The 22,309-nt window shown below is 42.7% G+C and overlaps 1 protein-coding gene across 1 annotated transcript in view; it reads left to right on the top strand.

Annotated features, from left to right (window-relative positions):
- lrrc4ba (leucine rich repeat containing 4Ba) overlaps window positions 1-15,148 on the top strand; it is a 42,534-nt gene extending 27,386 nt beyond the window's left edge. Inside the window, exons 3-4 of the mRNA XM_060891871.1 lie at window positions 9,030-9,567; window positions 10,919-15,148. Of these exons, the coding sequence (XP_060747854.1) occupies window positions 9,322-9,567; window positions 10,919-12,859 (2,187 nt within the window). The 5' untranslated portion in view covers window positions 9,030-9,321 and the 3' untranslated portion in view covers window positions 12,860-15,148. The remainder of the gene's footprint in view (window positions 1-9,029; window positions 9,568-10,918) is intronic.
- The last annotated feature ends 7,161 nt before the right edge of the window (window positions 15,149-22,309 follow it).

Here is a 22,309-nt window from a genome sequence, read left to right on the forward strand (position 1 = left end):
GTGTGTGTGTGTGCACTTTGGATGGGTTAAACACAGAGAACAAATTCTGAGTATGGGTCACCGTACTTAGCCGTATGTCCCGTCATTTCACTTACCCCTAATCCCTACACTAACCTTAATCTACCCTTAGTCTACCCTTATACCCTATCATGAATCTTAAAATACTGTAATTCTCATCACTTTCACCTAAACCCTAACCACCCTACACATAGCTCTTAACCCCTACAGCCTACCCCTAAACCTACCCTACCTTTACACCGTACTCATTTACATTTACAGGGTTTGGCAGAAGCCCTTATCCAGAGCGACTTACATTATCTCATTTGTTTTATACAGCTGAGCATTAAGGGCCTTTCTCAGGGGCCCAACAGTGGCAGCTTGGTGGACCTGGTATCGAACTCACAACCTTCCGATTGGTAGCCCAACACCTTAACCACTAGGCTACTAAGTTTAAGTTCCCTAACCACTATCTCCTGTCCATATCTTTAGTACCCTACATCATAACAACATGAAACCCCTCAGATCTCATCAGCCTCCTGCTCACAGTGTACTCTGTCTAACAGGGGTGACTTGAGGGGTAATTAATAAATAAAACCAGCTAAATTGATTCATTTTTCACAGCTATTTACACACAAGGGTTTTCTTGAATATTCTCACCTGATTTCTGCTCCGATTTCTGCATAAAACGTCTCTAAAAATCACATCACGGAGTTTAAAGGGCCGACGTGTAGGATTGAAACGGCACTCGGAGTGACGATATGTAATAAAAAGATACTGGTGTAATACCTACGCTGTCATATCTGAGCTCCATCACACTCTGTGCTGTAAAAAGAAGCTTTGTACAAGTGGGATTTGCTGAAATGAGTTATTTATGTGAGTGTAAAATCATACTGCTCAGGTATTTTTGGAAACCAGACACTTTTAGATTTAAGAAGAGAATCACAGAAAGTATTTTTATCCATCTGAAACCTGAGTGTTTGTTCTGTCTGATCCGAGTTCTGCTCTTAAACAGCGGTGCTTTCAGGGCTGTCGTGGCTCTTAAGTACACTTAGATATTTACACACATATTCTTTAACAGGACTTTTGTTTAAATTAAATCAGGCTCATCTTTATATTTTAATGTTAAAATGTTATTAATTCTTATAAATATTAATAGAACGGTTTAAAGGTTAGTTATTACTGAATTTTTTTTTTATCCACTGGTTTTAATGTAATTAAAGTTTAAATAAAAGTATTTTTTGTATTATAAATATTTATATAGAGGTCTTAATGTTAACTGCTCTAAATAAATGTATATTGGGGCTTTTGTGGTATTTATCCTCTAGAAGGAGGTGTAGTTTGTGTCCCTGTCTCCTTGAAGGAGGCGTGGTCTGTGCGCCTCATCTCTGGTAGGAGGCGTGGTCTGTGTGTCTCTCTTCTGGTAGGAGGCGTGGTCTGTGTGCCTGTCCTCTGGTAGGAGGCGTGGTCTGTGTGCCTGTCCTCTGGTAGGAGGCGTGGTCTGTGTGCCTGTCCTCTGGTAGGAGGCGTGGCCTGTGTGCCTGTTTTCTGGTAGGAGGCGTGTCCTGTGTGCCTGTCCTCTGGAAGGAGGCGTGGTCTGTGTGCCTGTTTTCTGGTAGAAGGCGTGGTCTGTGTGCCTGTTTTCTGGTAGAAGGCGTGGTCTGTGTGCCTGTTTTCTGGTAGAAGGCGTGGTCTGTGTGCCTGTTTTCTGGTAGAAGGCGTGGTCTGTGTGCCTGTTTTCTGGTAGAAGGCGTGGTCTGTGTGCCTGTCCTCTGGTAGGAGTTGTGGTCTGTGTGTCTGTCCTCTGGTAGGAGGTGTGGTCTGTGTGTCTCTCTTCTGTCAGGAGGCGTGGTCTGTGTGCCTGTCTTCTGGTAGGAGGTGTGGTCTGCGTGTCTCTCTTCTGTCAGGAGGTGTGGTCTGTGTGTCTCTCTTCTTGAAGGAGGCGTGGTCTGTGTGCCCGGCCTCGGGTATTAATTGTGTTCTGTGTGCCTGTCCTCTGGTAGGAGGCATGGTCTGAGTGTCTCTCTTCATGAAGGAGGCATGGTCTGTGTGCCTGTCCTCTGGTAGGAGGTGTGGTCTGTGTGTCACTCTTCTGGTAGGAGGGGTGGTCTGTGTGCCTGGCCTCGGGTATTAGGTGTGTTCTGTGTGCCTGTCCTCTGGTAGGAGGCATGGTCTGAGTGTCTCTCTTCTTGAAGGAGGCGTGGTCTGAGTGTCTCTCTTCTTGAAGGAGGTGTGGTCTGTGTGTCTCTCTTCTTGAAGGAGGTGTGGTCTGAGTGTCTCTCTTCTTGAAGGAGGCGTGTGTCTGAATACACACCGATACACCGAGCTTGAGTGACAGACAGGATCTATCAATGACAGACAGCTCAAACCACAATTGGTTTCCATGACAGATCTATGCTGAAGTTTTCTCCTTTTTTATGTCCTTAATGCTGATCAAGAATTCTTCTTTTTTGTGGCTTTGCCTTTAGGGCATTTTAGTTTAAAGATTTCTTGTAGAGTAGCATAAATAAAGGCTGAACACTGAGATGAAGCAAAAATAAAAAGGCCCTTTTCATCCGAGGCTGTCTGCTAGTCGCTGTGCATTTAGTTCATGTGATGAGGATTCAGAGCATGGACGTTTGAGCTTTACAGCGATTTTACTAGCCATGTTTAGCATCATGTGTCATGAAACAAATGTTTTCTCAGATCGTAGAATGAAATGTGAAGGATTCGTACATGAATAGTGTGTGTGGGTGAGTGTTTGTGTGTCGAGCGCTAGTCCAGCCCTTGTGGTCATGACGCATCACACAGCCTACTTTCTGAGACGTCTGAAACGTGTGTGTGTGTGTGTGAGTGTGTGTGTGTGTGTTAATGAGAGGAAGATAGAGAAGGAGAGGGGGATGGAAGAATGGGATGGATACAGCTGGAATAAGAGAGAAAGGGAGAGTTTGGTGAAAAGGTAACCATGGTAACTCTCTTTGCTTAGGTCTGAATTGACAGAGAGGAGAGCAGGAAAGAGAGAGAGAGGGGGGGGAGGGAGGGGCGAGGTGATGGAGAGAGAAGGAGAAAGAGAAAAAGAGATAGAGAGAGAGAGAGAGAGAGAGAGAGAGAGAGATGATGCAGAGGCCAGGCTAAAGGGTTAATGTGTGTCAGAGCAGCAGGTTAATCCTTTATCACACGCAGAGGGCAATGCAGTATTTACACACTAACCAGACCCTGAGGAATACACATGAAGAGAGAGAGAGAGAGAGAGAGAGAGAGAGAGAGAGAGAGAGAGAGAGAGAGCAAACAAGAGAAGGAAGGAGGTTAAGGATTAGATGAGTATAAGGACCCAGCCATGGAGGGACAGAATATGATGAGTAAACACACCATGTTAAAATTTGTAGCCCCGCCCATTTATAATATATGCATTTAAATTCTCTGACACCATGTATGGCAAATGTTCTGATCTGTTTTTGTGTCCCCCGTTCTGTTTCTGTGCCCTTATGTGTCCCCCGTTCTGTTTCTGTGCCCTTATGTGTCCTCACATCTGTTTTTGTATCCTTATGTGTCTCCAGGTCTGTTTTTGTGTTGGTATGTGTCCACAGGTCCATTTATTTTGTTCTTGTGGTGTCCCCATGCCTGTTTTTGTCTTATTGTGTCCCAAGGTCAGTTTTGTGTCGTCAGGATGTCTCCAGGTCTGATTTTGTGCCCTTATGTGTCCCCAGGTCTGTCTTCGTGTCCTTATGTGTCCACAGGTCTGTTTTGTGTCCTTGTGGTGTCCCCAGGTCTGTTTTTGTGTCTTAAAGCTGCCCGGTCTGTTTTTGTGTCCTTGTGGTGTCCCCAGGTCTGTTTTTGTGGTGTCCCCAGGTCTGTATTTGTGTCCTAAAGCTGTCCCCAGGTCTGTTTTTTTGTCCTTGGGGTGTCCCCACGTCTGTTTTTGGGTCCTTGTGGTGTCCCCAGGTCTGTTTTGTGTCCTAAAGGTGTCCCCAGGTCTGTTTTGTGTCCTTAGGATGTCCCCAGGTCTGTTTTATGTCCTTATGTTGTCCCCAGGTCCCCCACACCATCCTTGAACACATTATTTTTTGTATAGCTTTCTCTCTAATTTAGTCATTTGTTCATGTTTTCTATGATTTCACATTTACCATAAAGGAAAAATGCAGGCTAACTCAGCTGCTTTGTGTCACTACGCTAACTGTACTTCGATTCAAGATGGCTGCCACACATGTCCTGCGATTGTTTGGAGCATCACCCCATAATGACGTAACTGATTCCATGCAAACAGCAGAGGGTGCTGTAGTATGACGTGACTCAACTGTGGGTGGGGCCAGTTGGCATTGTGAAGAACACTTGTGGTGTAAAAAAATAACAAATGGCCCCTTTAATCTTGGACACTAACTGGACTTGAGACCCAGACATCTTGCACTTACGAGGCATTTCTATATAAGGTGTAAATTTCACAGTAACACAACTGCTGTATTTGTATAAAGCTTTGATCTCCATCTGATTCAGATTCTGATTTGTTATCTGATTCTGATTCAGATTTGTCTGACTCAGCGGCAATGGCAACAGATGTCATCTCCCATCAAACTCACTTAACGTGGCGCTTCACACTCACAGCTAATTGTGTCTCGTGTCAGTCATGCATGAAGATGACACGGCGCGGGTAAATAAAATGAAGGTGTCGCTAATTCAGAGCATGATGTTTTAATAAACGGTTTTATGGCGATTATCTGCACTTTTTTTGTGAGCCGAAGCGGACACGCTGCCACGTGGGGCTCAAAACTACAGGGCTACTGCATTATTATTGAAGACGGGGCTAACATACAGTAGCATGGAAAGTCTGCAGTCTGGAGTGTTTGTGTGTGTGTGTGTGTGTGTGTGTGTGTGTGTGTGTGTGTGTGTGAGTGTGTGTTTGTGTGTGTGTGTGTGAGTGTGTGTGTGTGTGAGTGTGTGTTTGTGTGTGTGTGTGTGTGTGTGTGTGTGTGTGTGTGTGTGTGTGTGTGTGTGTGTGTGTGTGTGTGAGTGTGTGTTTGTGTGTGTGTGTGTGTGTGTGTGTGTGTGTGTGTGAGTGTGTGTGTGTGTGTGTGTGTGTGTGTGTGTGTGTGTGTGTGTGTGTGTTTGTGTGTGTGTGCACCGTAAAGCCATTACACACCATGTGCGCCTTATTGATCAATGTAACCAGGGTTATTTGTCTCTAATGCAGCCTTCAAACCCTCTACTACCTCTACTTCTTCTCTTCTCTTCTCTTCTCTTCTCTTCTCTTCTCTTCTCTCCTCTCCTCTCCTCTCCTCTCCTCTCCTCCTCTCCTCTCCTCTCCCCTCCCCTCCCCTCCCCTCCTCTCCTCTCCTCTCCTCTCCTCTCCTCTCCTCTCCTCTCCTCTCCTCTCCTCTTCTCTTCTCTTCTCTCCTCTCTTCTCCTCTCCTCCCCTCTCTTCTCTTTTCTTCTCTTCTCTTCTCTTCTCTTCTCTTCTCTTCTCTTTTCTCCTCTCCTCTCTCTTCTCTTCTCTTCTCCATCCATCTCCGCCTGCTTTATATTCATCCTCCTGTATTGTCTTTCTTCCACATCGTTCCCTTTCTCCCTTTCTCCCTCTCTCGCTCTGCTTTATATGCGCCTCTGTGTTGTGCTTGCCCTCCCTCCATCTCACCGTTTCATATTCATCTCCTTCTCTCGAGCTCTTCTCCTCTCTTTCACTGGGAGAGATTATTAATATTAATGCCTCTGTCTCTCCTTCTATCTCTCATGTCCTTTCACTTTCCATATGTCTTTTTTCTTCTTCTTCCCTCGATCTCGTGCTTCCTCTGTACTGCTCTCTCTCTCTCTCACACACACCTTCTGTCCTCTCTCTTTTTCAGCGCTCATCCATTAACGTTGATCATTTCTTCCTCTCCCCGCAGCTGTGCAGTCATCTATCAGTTTCATAATCCCTCGCTCCCTATCCCTCATTTTTCCGCCAGGCTCTGACGCCTCCCCATGTCAAATGGGTTTGTGTGTCATGTCCATTATGTGGACAGTCGCCATTAATAACGGCCTATGTTTCACCAGATGCTCTTATATAAGGTCATCAAGGTCAAAATAACCCCGCTGTGGGGGTCGCTTCTCTCCGGCTCTGGGGTCGCTGCTGAACGAGACATCAATCAAAGTAAACCGAATGTGCCATCTCACAGCTTCAGAGCGCATTTAGCGTTGGGATTAGCAGCCGTATTGCTTTTATATATGAATTCTCAAATCCGAATGTCCAGGAGGTGCCGATTGGTCCGGCTGTAAGTCAAATCCTTTCTATAGTAACAGCTCGTTCAGACATATACAACATCTACAGCAGACTCTCCACCTAAGTGGATTCAAAACATGTTGTTATTCCTCGGTTCCTTCTGTAAGGAGATGTTTCTCAAACCTGTGTGGAAGGAGTCTCTGGAGGTAAAGCTGTAACATTGACAACTGACACGTAGCTGCTATAATTAGACTCTCCACTGGGATTAAGTGATTTTGTGATAAATATTAATGCTAAATCGAGCAAACATTTGTGCCGCTCACAGGAAACAGAATTACACACAACAAACTATGGTTCTTTTTGACGTGGGGCGCCAACATTTTATTTATAAGCGTTTCAAATTGCGGTACTGACTTACACTAGGAGCTTGGCATTTTTCTGAATTTCCACAGATTTGTGCTGAGATGCATCATCACTACATGACAAAGCTCTTTTCCTTTGGTAAGAGTTTGTTCACCTGGTAGGACTGGAAGAAGAATCCTGTGCTTGTAATTTCGCCACATCGAGTAGCATTCCACAGAAAACCCAGCAAGTTGCATCACAAATTTTGAAAAAAAAAAAAAAGGAAGTAACTTTTTTGACAAACATCCCATAACATATAAAGTATGTCGTCGCTGTCGGGCGGAATCCTCGTATCTCCAAAACCGTTATTTTTCAGGAAATTAAAAAAACGGCGTACCTTATCTGCAGTGCACAGGGTTTAGTCCGCGTTGCAGTGGATTGTCTTGCACTAAATTCCTGTCCTCAGATGAGCACCAGAACTAGCGGGGGTCAAGATTTTTTTTTCTTTGAGCCCAGTGTTTTGAAGACATTTACCTCAGAAGACGTGTTGATTCGTTGCGACTCTTCTTGAGGAGAAATATGCCGTGAAGCTCTCCCACGGAGTGAGGAAGAGGTGGACAGTTGAAGTGTCCAATGGAGTTATGAGATTTGAGCTCAAGCTATTTTCAAGACTTTAGATTGGTTAATAACTTGTAAAAATAACAGACCCACGTGGGGACTGACCAATAGCATCGATATGTGAAAAAATATGAAATTGACCAAATTTGGACATACGAGGTTTCCACTCGACAGCGACGATGTGTAAGTGGTTAAACAGTAGGACCTGTCTGTCAGTAACAAATAAAACATTTAATAATTGTAGGCATGTGTTAGGAGCTTCTGGGACAGTTCCCTGCCAGACCAACAGAGGGTGCTGTCAGGCATTTCTTCATAGCTAACTTTCTCTTTGTTATTCCCATGTGAGTGGTGCTTTGCTTTTCTACTTGTTCTGCCTTCCGTTCATGTCACCTCTTCCTCATGTGCCCTAATGTAAAGGTCTTCACGGGTCCACTTAGATCAGAAAACCCGAGGTCCGACCAGAGACCCGAGTGGGTTCGGGGTCTAAAAGTTTCACGTGTGCCTCGGACACGGGTCGGGTATAATAATAGCAGCATCAGGTCTCGGGTAATTTAAAATTAATGTGTTTTTACCGAACAGACCCGAGAAGACCCGAACTACTGTATCTCGTGTGTGTGCATTGACTCGAGTCCTTTTCCAACCTCTCCTCTGTTTGCCAAGACCGCTTGCGACATCGTGTTGCTGGCGGTAAGCTAATTTTCATTAAAACAGGCCTGTCAATCAATTTTGAATCCATCAACTTTTCTGTCTGACTGGCGTGTGCAGGGCTGCATCGGTGTGTGCAACAATCGGGTTAAAAAAAATTGCCAACCGGTCGGGTCGGACTCGGGTCAAATTTTTTTTTTTATATCTATTTGTATTTTATTTATGTTAATTATGTGCTAGTGGGAGGGCACGGTGGCTTAGTGGTTAGCACGTTCGCCTCACACCTCCAGGGTTGGGGGTTCAATTCCCGCCTCCGCCTTGTGTGTGTGGAGTTTGCATATTCTCCCCGTGCCTCGGGGGTTTCCTCCGGGTACTCCGGTTTCCTCCCCCGGTCCAAAGACATGCATGGTAGGTTGATTGGCATCTCTGGAAAATTGTCTGTAGTGTGTGATTGCGTGAGTGAATGAGAGTGTGTGTGTGTGTGTGCCCTGCGATGGGTTGGCACTCCGTCCAGGGTGTATCCTGCCTTGATGCCCGATGACGCCTGAGATAGGCACAGGCTCCCCGTGAGCCGAGGTAGTTCGGATAAGCGGTAGAAGATGAGTGAGTGAGTGAGTGAGTGATTATGTGCTATATTTGATCCTGCATTTGGATCTGATTCTCTGCACGCGAGTGATCATGATTACCGCAGAGATCTGGGTTCGATCCTTGTTTTAGGTGGAGTTTCACGAGCGAACAAACATTACAACAGGATGCTGTGGTATATGATAAATAAGACACATTTCTTCACTGGTGTGTGTTATTTTAGGAAAATAACTAATGTCAGGTGGTAGCACATGACAGTAACAGTGATTCCTTCTTAGAAATTCTTTCTTAGGAAATTCACGTCCTGAACTAGCATGGAATTTAAATTAGCTGTAAAGACCTGTGACTGAAAAGCATTTTTTTTATTTAAAGACCACTCGTAAAGATAATAAGAGTGTGGAAAATCATAATGGAGTATAAAACGATCCATCCTGAGGCATATTTTCTCCGGGGACTGCTTTTAAAAAAGAAAGACTGCAGTACCTCAACAAAGAGAGAGAGTGTGTGTTTTTTTTATTGCTCTGGAGATTCATGCACGGTTGCTGTGTAATTGTCCTTAATACACTTTGCACACTTGATAGTCATTAGGAGAACATTTAAAACAGGATTTATCGCTGTGTTTTGACCTTCTTGCAAAGTTCCTGACATCTATTTTTTTCCCCCTGTTTTACAGTAATTCCTCTCACAGAGGCTTCTCGAATCCACCGAGGACCTTTGAAGACAAAGGAGATACAATATGTTTACACGAGTCATCTGTGTGTGAAACGAAAAACAAAGAAAGGACAAACAGGAGACGGAAGGGAAATTAATTCATCTGAGGAGGCAAAAAAGAAAGAAAAACAATGTTTAACTAAACTGAAATCAACGCTTGGTGGCGGAATCCCAAATCGGATACTTACCTTCTGGAATACGTTTAATACAGACACTTCACACTTGTAATACAGGAAGGTCATGACCCAGATGCCATGCGGATCACCACGGTGACTGGCCTTCCAAACCCCTCCCCCTTCTTTTTCCTATTGGCCCAGCTGCAGTTTTGGCTCCTCCTCCTGGGCCAAGACATCGCAGGAGCCACATCAACCTGCCCGACGCCTTGCAGCTGCTCCAATCAAGCGAGCCGAGTGATCTGTACGAGACGAAACCTGGACGAGGTTCCGGAAAATATATCCAACAACACGCGATACCTCAACTTACAGGAGAACTCGATACAGGTAAACATTTTGTTGATAAATATCGATCTGATCACTTACTTCCAGAGCCGCAGTGTTTGTGCGCTCGATTATGTGTTTGCTGCTTGTCTGTCAATGTTTTAGCAGTTTTAATTACTGCAGCACCCAGAGCCAGTAACTTGAGCGTTGCTTAAACCGCAAGAAGAAGGCCGTGTAAGCATCTTTCACTTGACTGCTGAGACAGAAAGCAAATAAAAATAATTACCATCAAACAGCTCAGACGCACCCCCAAAGCCTTTTGAGTTTCGATGCTGAATCAGGTGTTGCAACACGACCCAGTTTGAACACCAGGGTCTGAGATTTAGGAATAAAACACTTGGAACATTTTGAGAGGTCTCCCATGAGATTTGGTCTACAAGGGGTAACAAAAAACATTCACAATTTTGAAAAATACAATAATAACAATAATAACAACATTCATCATGTCTACCTGTTAGCATAGAAAAAAATTAGATTTGTTGTATCCCAGAGCTCCACTTGAAATGATTAAAAATCTAAAAATGTTTCAGCACCTGAGGGCATCCTAGATATTTCGTCTTTTGGCTTCTTTTTCCTCCTGTTGTGTTACCAAGAGATTAAAGATTTGACAGGTTTTCTCAGTTCTCTTGAACACCCCCCAGCCCACAGGGTTTCACACTCTTGCTTTTGCTCCCCTCCTTTCTTGTTCTTCATATAGAGAGGGTGATGGCGATGAGCCAAGAGGAGCCTTTTCCTCTCTTCCAAAGGGAAGTTGCTTAGGCTGCCGCTAATGTGCCAGTACTCTCTAAGTCCCGAATGTGTGAAATTGCACCGGTGCTTGAAATGCAGTCACCCTTCATCACGTGTCGAGAGGGATTTCAGCCACAACTAACAAGATATGCCTCGGTTCTGCCTGCCGTTTTAGTAAAGATATTTTTTCAACCGTGATAAATTTCTTTTGCATGTGCCACCAGCAGGCTGCCGCAAGGTGTTTGTGAAGTCTTTATCAGGTGGTACTACCAAACAGATGAGCTAACTTCTAGCTGCTGTTCCATAGAAATGTTTTATGAGCTCTTGCTTTTGAGATCATGGCACACTGCAACTACAGAACAAACAAAATGAGGTTTGAAACTTTTTTAAAGTGTCTCTCTACTAAATAATTAGTCATAGAATGTATTTTATGTTTGTGTCTTTGAGTGCAGCCTTTGCACGCCAACAAAAAAGTGAACACGCAAATCAACACAAAAGTTAATATGATGCAAAAGTTAATATGATGATGTCGATTTATGATGTACGCTCACACCATAGAGTAAATACAACTCATACTGACCAGTCCATGAAAGCAAAGGACTAAACTCGACCTTCTCTTACCCAGGTGATAAGATCAGATACCTTCAAGCACTTACGGCACTTGGAGATCCTCCAGCTTTCCAAGAACCAGATTCGTCAGATTGAAGTTGGTGCATTCAATGGCCTCCCAAACCTCAACACTTTGGAACTGTTTGACAACCGTCTCACACTGGTGCCATCACAGGCGTTTGAGTATCTCAGCAAGCTTCGGGAGCTCTGGCTTCGAAACAACCCAATTGAGACACTGCCAGGCTATGCCTTCCACCGCGTGCCCTCCCTTCGCCGTCTTGATCTGGGTGAGCTCAAAAAGCTGGACTACATTTCAGACGCTGCCTTTGTTGGTCTTGTTAATCTGCGCTACCTGAACCTGGGCATGTGTGGCCTGAAGGACATCCCCAACCTGACACCTCTGATCCGGCTGGAGGAACTGGAGCTCTCTGGAAACAGGCTGGAAATCATACGGCCTGGATCATTCCAAGGCCTGGAGTCTTTGCGCAAACTGTGGCTTATGCACTCCCAGATGTCTGTCATAGAACGCAATGCCTTTGATGACCTCAAGAGTCTGGAAGAGTTGAATCTATCCCACAATTCTTTGCATTCACTGCCTCATGACCTTTTCACGCCATTGCAGAAGCTGGAGAGAGTGCACCTCAACCACAATCCCTGGGTGTGCAATTGTGACGTGTTATGGCTTAGCTGGTGGCTGAAAGAAACCGTACCAAGCAACACAACTTGCTGTGCCCGGTGCCATGCACCACCATACCTGAAGGGCAAATACATTGGAGAGCTGGACCAAAGCCACTTCACATGCTATGCCCCTGTTATTGTTGAGCCCCCCACTGACCTCAACGTGACCGAAGGCATGGCTGCTGAACTCAAGTGCCGCACGGGAACCTCCATGACATCTGTAAACTGGATTACTCCCAATGGAACCCTGATGACCCATGGATCATATCGGGTCCGGATCTCTGTGCTGCATGATGGAACTCTGAATTTCACAAATGTCACCTTGCGTGACACTGGTCAGTACACCTGCATGGTGACCAACTCGGCAGGCAACACCACAGCAACTGCCGTCCTGAATGTCACTGCAGCAGACACCAGTGTTAATTACACTTACTTTACTACCGTGACTGTTGAAACTGTGGAATCTACTGGAGAAGAGGATTCGGCCTTACGTTCGATCAATGAGACTATTATCCACATCCCTGGCCCTACACCGTCTGGACGTCTCTGGCATGATGGCATCTCTACGACAGCTTCTTCTCTATCAGTTTTTGGATCCTCGTCTTCTCCCCGAGCAACCAAACCAACGTTTACTGTTTCAGTCTCTGAGCCAAGCTACCCCACCGGGCTAGATGATGTAATGAAGACTACCAAGATCATCATCGGCTGCTTTGTGGCTATTACCTTCATGGCAGCTGTCATGCTGGTGGTCTTCTACAAGCTGAGGAAGCAGCACCAGTTGCACAAGCACCATGGACCTACGAGAGCCATTGAAATTCTCAATGTAGAGGACGAACTCGGAGCCAGCGCCAGTGTTCTTGGAAGCGGGATTTCTGGTGGATCCACCATGCCCCAGGCCGGATCCAGTGGAGGAAGCCAAAGCCTGAGGCTGCATCATCCGGAGATCGTCAATCTACCCAACCTGGCTCGGACGGACCACCTTAACCACTACTACAAGCCCCACCACTTCAACAACAACATGATGAGTTTGGGGCTCTCTGGAAGCTCTGGAATGGGCCTCAACAACAACAACAACCCTTGTTCCCAGACCCAGCCCATGCCAATCTCCTGCTCCCAGGTGCCTGTCTCTGTGAGCTCCATTCCCTCCTCGATGCCCCTGCCTACCCTTAGCATCCATGGATCACTCAAAGGCTTAATGGGTAAAGGGCAGAACCCTCAAATCGAGCCTTTACTCTTTAAGAGTGGCTCCAAGGAGAATGTCCAAGAGACTCAGATCTAAGAAAGAGAGAGTGAGAGCGAGTGTGTGTGAGAGAAAGGGGATAGAGAGATAAAACAAGGGAGGGAAAAATAGAAAGATGGCATAAGGGAGACAGAAACAGATGAAGTGTACTGGCTGTTCAGCCCCCGTGGGTTTGTTGTTCTCAGGAGTAACGAGCGAGGTAGACCCAGCATTGTATGACATATTACCTACACGAGAAAAAGACATTGCTGTGAAACACTACACTGCAATGGCAGAGACAGGAGAGAGTATGTGAGAGCGGAAGAAGAAAGAAAGACAGATGCTGCAGCATTTCGATTAACACTTACCGAACCAACACTCACTCCATTCAACGTGTAGATGAAACCATCAGCAGAGCAAATGCACTCACACATCCTTCTATACGGTATCAGTTTAATACACGGTCAGTAATTATGTGCCAAACTTGCGAGGAATTGTGCCAAAGCTAAATCTTTGTGCATCAGCATTACAAAGCATAACCACAGAGGCTAATCTTACTGAAAAGTTAGATAAAAGAAGAAGAGCATGTCAGACACGTCAGCGTGCATCGTCCCAGCTACGACGCTGGACAAAAAAGTCCACACACAGTATGCAGTAAATGAGAACTTCATAAATTTGAAAGCAAAATTTTTATAAATGTATATCGAACATACAGATATGTTCTAAATATGTATATACCTGCACAAGGTATTATAGTGTCGCTGTAGGAGCGCAGAGGAAAGACGACAAAAGGTTACGAGTATTAATATTCCGTTTAGACGTGGAGGTTTTCTGTAGTATTCAGGGTCGATGGATTAGACAGACCAGCACTGTGTCGAGGGCTGGGGATTTGTTCTGATGGACTCCGCCATATTCTTGCTTTCTCTATCCTTTAAAACACCTGGAGGTGGAAGGGAGAGAAAGAGAGAGCATTCTATTCTTTGGTTTCTTTTTCTTTTCTGTTTTTTTTTTTTTTTTTTTTCCGAAGGATCCTAAAGGGCAAAAGACAATTATCTAAAAATCTGAAAAATGAAACTGTGAAACTACACGATATATAAATATATTTTCATTCAGAGAAATAAATTATGAAGAATCTTTAATCTTTTTTTTTGTTTTCTGACCGATAAGCCACGTCTTTGGATGGGTCGAGCGGCCGCACTCGCCGACCTTTAGTGTGCTCGCGCGCCGACGGCCCGAGCGGCCAGACGTACGTCGGGATTTTTCTGGAGATCCTGGAGTTTGTGTTTTGACTCATTTGTAGTCCTGGAAATCCCTTTTCCCTTTTCTTGTTGCATTTTACTAACAGGGTTATTGGTGACGTGTCATGTTCTGTTCATCCTTACAGTGAAATTTATCCCAGATTCTTGTTGCATTATGAACATTTTAGCGTTATAATGTTGAATTAAACCGAATTGTACGGATTGAGGGGGGGGAAATAAAATCACAGACACCAACAAACTATGCTAACCACAACGATAACACAGTAATAGGTAATGTAACTAAAAGCAAAATGTGAATTTTTATCTAAATGCTGCTATAGAGACAGAGAGAGAGAGAGAGAGAGAGAGAGAGAGAGAGAGAGAGGTAATTTTATCATGATTTGTCCCTCTATATTAAAGACGTGAATACGATTTTATGGCTATTACATGTATTATTATAATTAAAATTATAATTATAAAAATGCCTATATGTCAGCTTTTTTATTTTTGATTTTAATTTCAGTTCCTTTTGTATCCAGAGGTGATGTTTGTATTTCATTGTGCTAGACGTGATTGTCACCACAGCGGATTCGATTTCTATTCCCAGCGGAATAAAAAACGAAAAAAAAATAAATAAAATAAAATAAATCCCAACAACAACTTCAGCAAACGTCAAAACATTGAAACAGGAAAAAAAAAAAATAAAGGGTCTCGGACCGGGGCTCTTTTCGACTCTGTTTTCTACAAACCTCAACCAGGAGCCTGAATATATTTTTCCCCTCGTGTGACTGAAATGAAAGCCAGGCTCCAGCGTTAACGCTAACGGTGCAAATACGGTGGATTACTAGCTCGTCCACGGACACGGACACGGACACGGACACGTTCCCTGGACAAGGACTTTTATCACCTAATGACTCTTACAGGGAAAAAAAGGTAAGAGATTGAAATAGAATCTGGAAAGATTTTTTTTTTAATGGAACAAAGACAGATATCTGAGAAAATATAGAAATATAGAGCTCTTTTAAAAGAAAACAGACCTATTATGATAATAAGTGTCTTTCATTATTTGTTTTTATCTCGTTTCATTTTTTTTTCTTTCTTTTTTTTTTTAACGATCCAGTGTTATCTTAATTGTAATATTGTTATTGTTATTATGATTAGCAAACTCGTTATTCTGAGAAATATTCTGTTTAGAGGAATTAAAAAGAAACATGGCACATGAAACATGGGAAACGTAATGAAACCTGGTGGTGTTTAATTTGATTGATTTGTTGATTTATTTGGAGCTTGTGGTGTATTGTGTGTACTGCTGCTCAGAGGGACAAGATGGTGGTGTCCTTCTTCTGCAGGCGAAGGGATGATACCTGAGGACAAAGAGAGAGTCCTGTTCTCAGAATGACACCTATTAGCGGTGCTGAGAAGCGCCGCTGCGCCGTGTCAGCATCCTGTTGCCATAGTAATGCGCCTTCGATATAATTGAGCTGAACCGCATCAAAGCTGCTGTGCCATCTTTGCTGGTCCATTTGGTGGTGTATCTGAAGATTGTTCAACCTGAAACACACACACGCGCACATGCACACACACATACACACACATACACATACTCATTCTGGTCCCTGCATTTCCATTCCTTCCCACAGCGAGGTTTCCCTGGCAACTGTTGCCGCTGCGACGGTCACCAGAGCTGTGTTCAGGTCTCTGATGCAAATGCAAGGACAGAAAACATTTCTTGAAAGTGTAACACACACACACACACACACACACACACACACACACACACCCACACACACAGGTGTTTAATTTTAATATGTGACACATGTCCTTTCATCGCCATCACTTATGATCGCTGATCCATATGCACTGGTGTGATGGAGCATTATTGCTGCATTGGGTGCATATGCTGCTCACACAGTGTGATTTGTGTGAGTGTGTGTGTGTGAGTGTGTGTGTGTGTGTGTGTTGACTGTGCAAAGGCATTCGTCCTGGTGCAGTGGTCTAGATCTAAATATTTATGATATATTCAGAGCAGCGTGTTAAGTCGTGTCAGTAAAATTCAGTCGCACAATGTTTTTATTTTAATAGGCTTCACATATTATTTAGTAATAAGCTTCTCTCTCTCTCTCTCTCTTTCTCTCTGTCTCTCTCTCTGTCTGTGTCTCTCTCTGTGTGTCTCTCTCTCTCTCTCTCTCTTTCTCTCTGTCTCTCTCTCTGTCTGTGTCTCTCTCTGTGTCTCTCTCTCTCTCTCTCTCTCTCTCTCTCTCTCTCTCTATCTCTCTCTCTCTCTCTGTCTGTGTCTCTCTCTGTGTGTCTCTCTCTCTCTCTCTCTCTCTCTCTCTCTCTCTCTCTCTCTCTCTCTCTCTCTCTCTCTCTCTCTCTCTCTCTCTCTCTCTGTCAGTCAGGAGGCGTGGTCTTTATATGTCAGTGTTATTAAAGGAGGCGTGGTCTTTATATGTCAGTGTTATTAAAGGAGGTGTGGCCTTTAAATCTGTTAGTATTATTAAAGGAGGCGTGGCCTTTATATCTGTCAGTGTTATTAAAGGAGGCGTGGCCTTTAAATCTGTCAGTGTTATTAAAGGAGGTGTGGCCTTTAAATCTGTTAGTATTATTAAAGGAGGCGTGGTCTTTATATGTCAGTGTAATTAAAGGAGGCGTGGCCTTTATATCTGTCAGTGTTATTAAAGGAGGCGTGGTCTTTATATGTCAGTGTTATTAAAGGAGGCGTGGCCTTTAAATCTGTCAGTGTTAATAAAGGAGGCGTGGCCTTTATATCTGTCAGTGTTATGAAAGGAGGTGTGGCCTTTATATCTGTCAGTGTTATTAAAGGAGGTGTGGCCTTTATATCTGTCAGTGTTAATAAAGGAGGCGTGGCCTTTATATCTGTCAGTGTTAATAAAGGAGGCGTGGCCTTTATATCTGTCAGTGTTATTAAAGGAGGCGTGGTCTTTATATGTCAGTGTTATTAAAGGAGGCGTGGCCTTTAAATCTGTCAGTGTTAATAAAGGAGGCGTGGCCTTTATATCTGTCAGTGTTATTAAAGGAGGTGTGGCCTTTATATCTGTCAGTGTTAACATGACAAACAGACAAGGCGTGTTAAGCAAATTTGCTGTAAATGGTGTATTTATTTTGTAGCATGTTGTTAACTTTGAATAATTTATAATGATCAGAAATAGTGTGTGTGTGTGTGTGTGTGTGTGTGTGTGTGTGTGTGTGTGTGTGTGTGTGTGTGTGTGTGTGTGTGTGTGTGTGAACAAATCATAGAAAGCTTTGTAATGCCTTCATAAGCTGTCTCCTTCTTTCTGCCTTGTAGCACTGCAGTGTCTGAGTCACAGAAAGGAAAACACACCACACATGGTCCACAGCTCTCCTATAAACACACACACACACACACACACACACACACACACACACACACACATTGAAGTAATTTATACTGACATACGTGTCCTTTAGTGACACATGTTTTCGGATTGCGTAGGAAACCCTTCCACAATCCCACTAAAGGATGTGTCCTAGTTTGCACGGGTTAGTATTGAAAACACAAGATCAACAATTAGAGTTGCTCTTACCTTGAACGCAGATATCCTTCGAAGTCCCTCGGTCTTCTAACAAAGGTTCTGCTCCAAGTTCTTCTACCTATTCTATTGATTGAACCTTTAGATGAAGGAGGCAGACTTAGACCTTTTTGTCTTTTCAGGATCCTCACAATGGGAGGCCTTGTTTTTATTAAAAGTAGTGTAATACAAATAGATGTGTGTAATATATGTAAGGTAAAAGAAAAGAAAATTACAAACAAAATCTCCTTCAAATAGTCAAACAATTCTAGCGTAAGCAGAAAGAAATAAAAATGCAAAGATAAAACAAACCAGGAAACACTCTCCTAGTGTAAGCCTGCGTTTGTTCTCCTGATGCACCCTCTATAAGCAAAATAGAGTATAACACAATGAGCTTGCCTCAAGGTGAATGCACACCGATAACTGGTTCTAAAACCCTATTTATAACAGTTCTTAGTATGATCTCATAATGGTCATTCTGCTTCTGTCAGCATTCTATCAGGTCTCTGATGATCTCATGCTTCTGAAAAACATCCTGATAGGTCTCCTAAGCTGCATGGCTAATTGTGTATTCTTACAAAGCTGCTGACACAGAACTCGTGATTTCTTTTTTAAGCTTCCATTGTTACTTTCTGTCTTAATATCTAAAAGCATTATATCATTTCTTAATCACACAATGGTTACATAAATTCATATAAAAAAGTAAATGAAACTTATCATTCTATAAAATGGAAAAGAAAGTTCATATAAAGATAAATGAAACATAACAATTCTATAGTCTTCTTTCTGCAAGATGATGGGTCTTGATCCAACTGTCTAGGTACAGTGTCTGTTCCTCTTTGGGTTGGTTCAGGTTCCTTCTGTTGTAGGTCCTTTTCTTCACAGTTTTAATCAGATATATTCAATTTCTTTATGTCATATAACAATTTGCCCATTTTTTTTTTTTTAGTTTATTTTCCACAGCTTCCTTTTTCCTTGCTCTCTGTCTTTCTTGTCTTTTGTTTCGTTTCTGTCTTTTTGCTGCATTAATTTCACTCTGTTTCTTTATAGTATTTGATGAGATTGTCACATAAGGATAACCAGGTGCACGTTGTATGGCAGTTACATGTGATATGGCAGTTACTCCACTCCTAAAATTTCTATTCACACCCCCTCTTGGAGTCACTGGCATAGCACGAAGGAACTCCATACCTCGATCATACTGCTTCCTTAGATTGACTGCCTCAGCTTCAAATTTAGTAGGTACGATCTTAACTGTCTGTCCTAAATCAACTGACCTTTGTGATGCAAGCATGTAGACTTTATAAACCCAGCAAAGAATTGTTCTACCATGTATTAACAAAAACGCTAACTCATCTAGTGATGGGTCCAAATCTTTATGTACTCGTACCCTGTAATTATCAAAAGAAATTTGAGCATGATAAATTGGATCTCGGGGATTGTATCTCCATTCTGGTGTTTCAGTTACTCACATCCTGGTGACCAGCTTGCCCCCTAAATGCCCATTCCCCTCCATAATGACCCGGAGTATGTCCCATGGTTCCCTCCGTAGTGATATCTCGCCTTTGAGCTCCACCACTACATAGTCTCCCATGTCTGGGTCCACATCTCCGCACCACTACTGAAGGAAACAGCATTCATGAAGAAAACCGGACACCAATTGCATTGAACCTTATGCACCAGAATTATTTCTCTTTTAGCAGTAATTACTTCCCATGTTTTAACCAAATCAATAGGTCTAACTGATTGATCTATTTCATAATATGATTTAATCCGTTCATAGAAGGGCACAGTATCTTGTGGTAAGCTGTTTACCCAGGACTGTACCTGTTCTAGGTCCAAGCATTTCCAAAGCATACCTTTAACCCAACAATCCCTACAAATTCTTTCATCATGTTTTGTTAATACAATAAAGTGATGATTTTTGAGACATTTATAACAGTAGGAGGGCTCTCTAGGTGTTTTCCTTTTACGTTCAGGCATTAATACTTGCGACCGTCTCCTATCATTGCAAGAGATACTGGGCATACATTAGATTCATCACAATCATTGGCATCCTCATTCTGATGCCTAACTTGTTTTACCACATGAGCTTGATCATCGCCAACTAATAACACATTATATTCGATTGGTTCCTCAGTCTGTTCATTATTACTTAAATTATCATCAGATATTTCCTACAAGATTCGGTCCAAATCCAGCAGAACGGAATCCAAGCTAATCATCGCCTGTCGATGAGCCAGGACGTGTGGTTAGTTTAATTCTCCATTTAAGAGGAGTGCATAACATCAATATTCCTAACATCATGGGTCTAACATCATTTATATATTCAGTACATGCATATGCAACAACAGTAAAAATAACATTTGGAGCCAGAACTTTCACATATTTAACTCTAACTTGTTTCCATACATAAATGGTTACCCATAATGAAAACCAAAAAACTCATAAAAGAAACTACACATAAATTGATCCAATTAGGTACCTTATACAGGTGTATTAAAGTGGCTGAAACTGTATAGCCAAATGCCATTGATGTTAACAAGATCCTTCCCCTTTTTCTCCATATCTGATTGAATCCACTACTACGAATTAACCACATGATTAAAGTTAACGTTATCGAAATACTTCCAATTTGTTGACAATATATTATTCCAAGGAAACCTATAATAACTTTGAAACCAGGATATCGATCACATATTAAATAAGTACAAGCCATAGACCAAAGACCGAGATTCATGCTCACCGTTGTCCATGGTTTAGGGCCCTCTCCTGGATTAGTGTCATTACTGCCGGACGCAGTCGCATTGTCGCTAAAGTTTGATGCCATCTTAAAATCAGTCGGTTTTCGAGATCCGAAATTTAGATCCTGGTTTCACAGAAATCTGCTCCATAAGGCTTTGTTAAATTTAGTCTCGCACGAGTGGTTCCTCTTGTGAAGAGTGTTTGAGTGTGTGTCAGTGTGGGTTTTTTATACCCCCGATGTCAGTAGTCTTTTTCGCTCTTCCGCTCCGCTCCGATGTCTTCGTGACTTCCGTGAGCTGAAAATTCGCAGACACCTTGCACATTGTATCCAACATTGCATACATTTTACTGCGATTATTAAGATTATTACAGTTCCTACAATTGCCACGATTATCCACCACCACTTCATGATTATTTCCCAAATTGTCTCTATTAAGTCCCAAAGTTTTTCTCCCCAACCATATAAAATTTTTCCGGTGTCTTTTGCTATTTTTTCGACAGCTCTCCATCCTCTAGTAAGCGTCCTTATAAAGACGGGCAGATCCATATCGGATGTCCAAACATGTTCCCTTTTCGTTTGAGACACTTGTTTATGCATTATAGCAACCCAAGCCCAATTCGGGCCTGCCGTTACAGGTTCCATATAAGTAGTGTAAAAATTGTACATGTTTCTGCTAGTGCGGACAAATACAGTTTTATCAACCAAACCACTAGCACAATATTTTAGCATTTGATTCATTAGCATCATAATTAACACTCCTGAAGTGCGATTATACCCATATCCAGAGCAACTTACTCCTTCTTTATTAAAAGGAGATTCTCTATATGGCTGCCAGGTCCATTCAGTAAACAGTTTTGGTGGGAAACCACGTAGGCTTTGACCCGTGTTATATTCTTTTGGGACTCCTTTATTTGTTATATTCTTAACTGTTAGAATATCTATAAGATTTTCATATTCTACTGCATTTTGCGCTGTATGATTTAGACATTGGGTTCTTACTCTAATTTGCCCATCATCATTTTCAGTCCACAGTGATATTCTGTTCTTTCCCATTAACCCCGGACATGTTCCATTCTTTGTCCTGTTTAAAGGAATTCCATTCCATTTTAATTTGACTTTTTCTATTTCAGAATCATCTATTCTGAATGGCATATAACTAGTCCAGTTGGTCCCTGTAAAATAAGCACCTATTGGATAAACAATGTTTCTATCATCAATTCTCCGCTGTTTAGTTTTTCCTGTTGTCCCCAAGGTGGTAGTATTGATCCTAGGCCACACAAAGATGTGTAAAGACAGATACATTCTCATACCCTGATCTGTTACATTGTTTATAAGGTAATCCAAAATTCCAAACTCTTTTGCTATCTCCATAGGTAGTCCATGTTCAGTTGGACTACTGGTCCATACAACATTCTGGGTGAGCCAATGAGGTCCGGTCAGAGGGGTTGTTTTCCATTGATTCTGATAAAATCCTATAATATCATCAGAATTATTTGGTCTGATTATGCATTCCGTAAATCCGATTTTTACTTTCATCTCTTCGTGCCACCCTGTAGCATTTGGACCTAAACAGTTATGTTTCTCCCTCCATATGTTCATTATTTCCAGAGAATGGTTTGTTAGTTTCTCTTTAAAGAGGGTTAGATCATGAAATTCTGTTGCATTAACATAACAACCAAACATTGTTTTATTTTTATTGTTTTTACAATGGTCTTTCCTTGGTCCCCTTTGCTTCTCTTTCTCTAATTGCCAATATTTCTGACTGCAGTTTCCAAGTCTATCGCACACTGGAACTTGTATTGTGATATTGGAACACGTTACCCACATTGCTTCTTCATTAGGAATTTTAACACTGGATTGATTAGGATGCAAAGTCAACATTAAAAAATTTGCACCTTCCATCCCCACTGGGTTGGTATGATTAAGGTTTCCTGCTTTATTATTGGGCTTTTCCTGCTGTGTTCGCGCTTTTGGG

Source organism: Tachysurus vachellii, chromosome 18 (assembly GCF_030014155.1).
Source record: "Tachysurus vachellii isolate PV-2020 chromosome 18, HZAU_Pvac_v1, whole genome shotgun sequence".
In the NCBI taxonomy this organism is placed as follows: domain Eukaryota; kingdom Metazoa; phylum Chordata; class Actinopteri; order Siluriformes; family Bagridae; genus Tachysurus; species Tachysurus vachellii.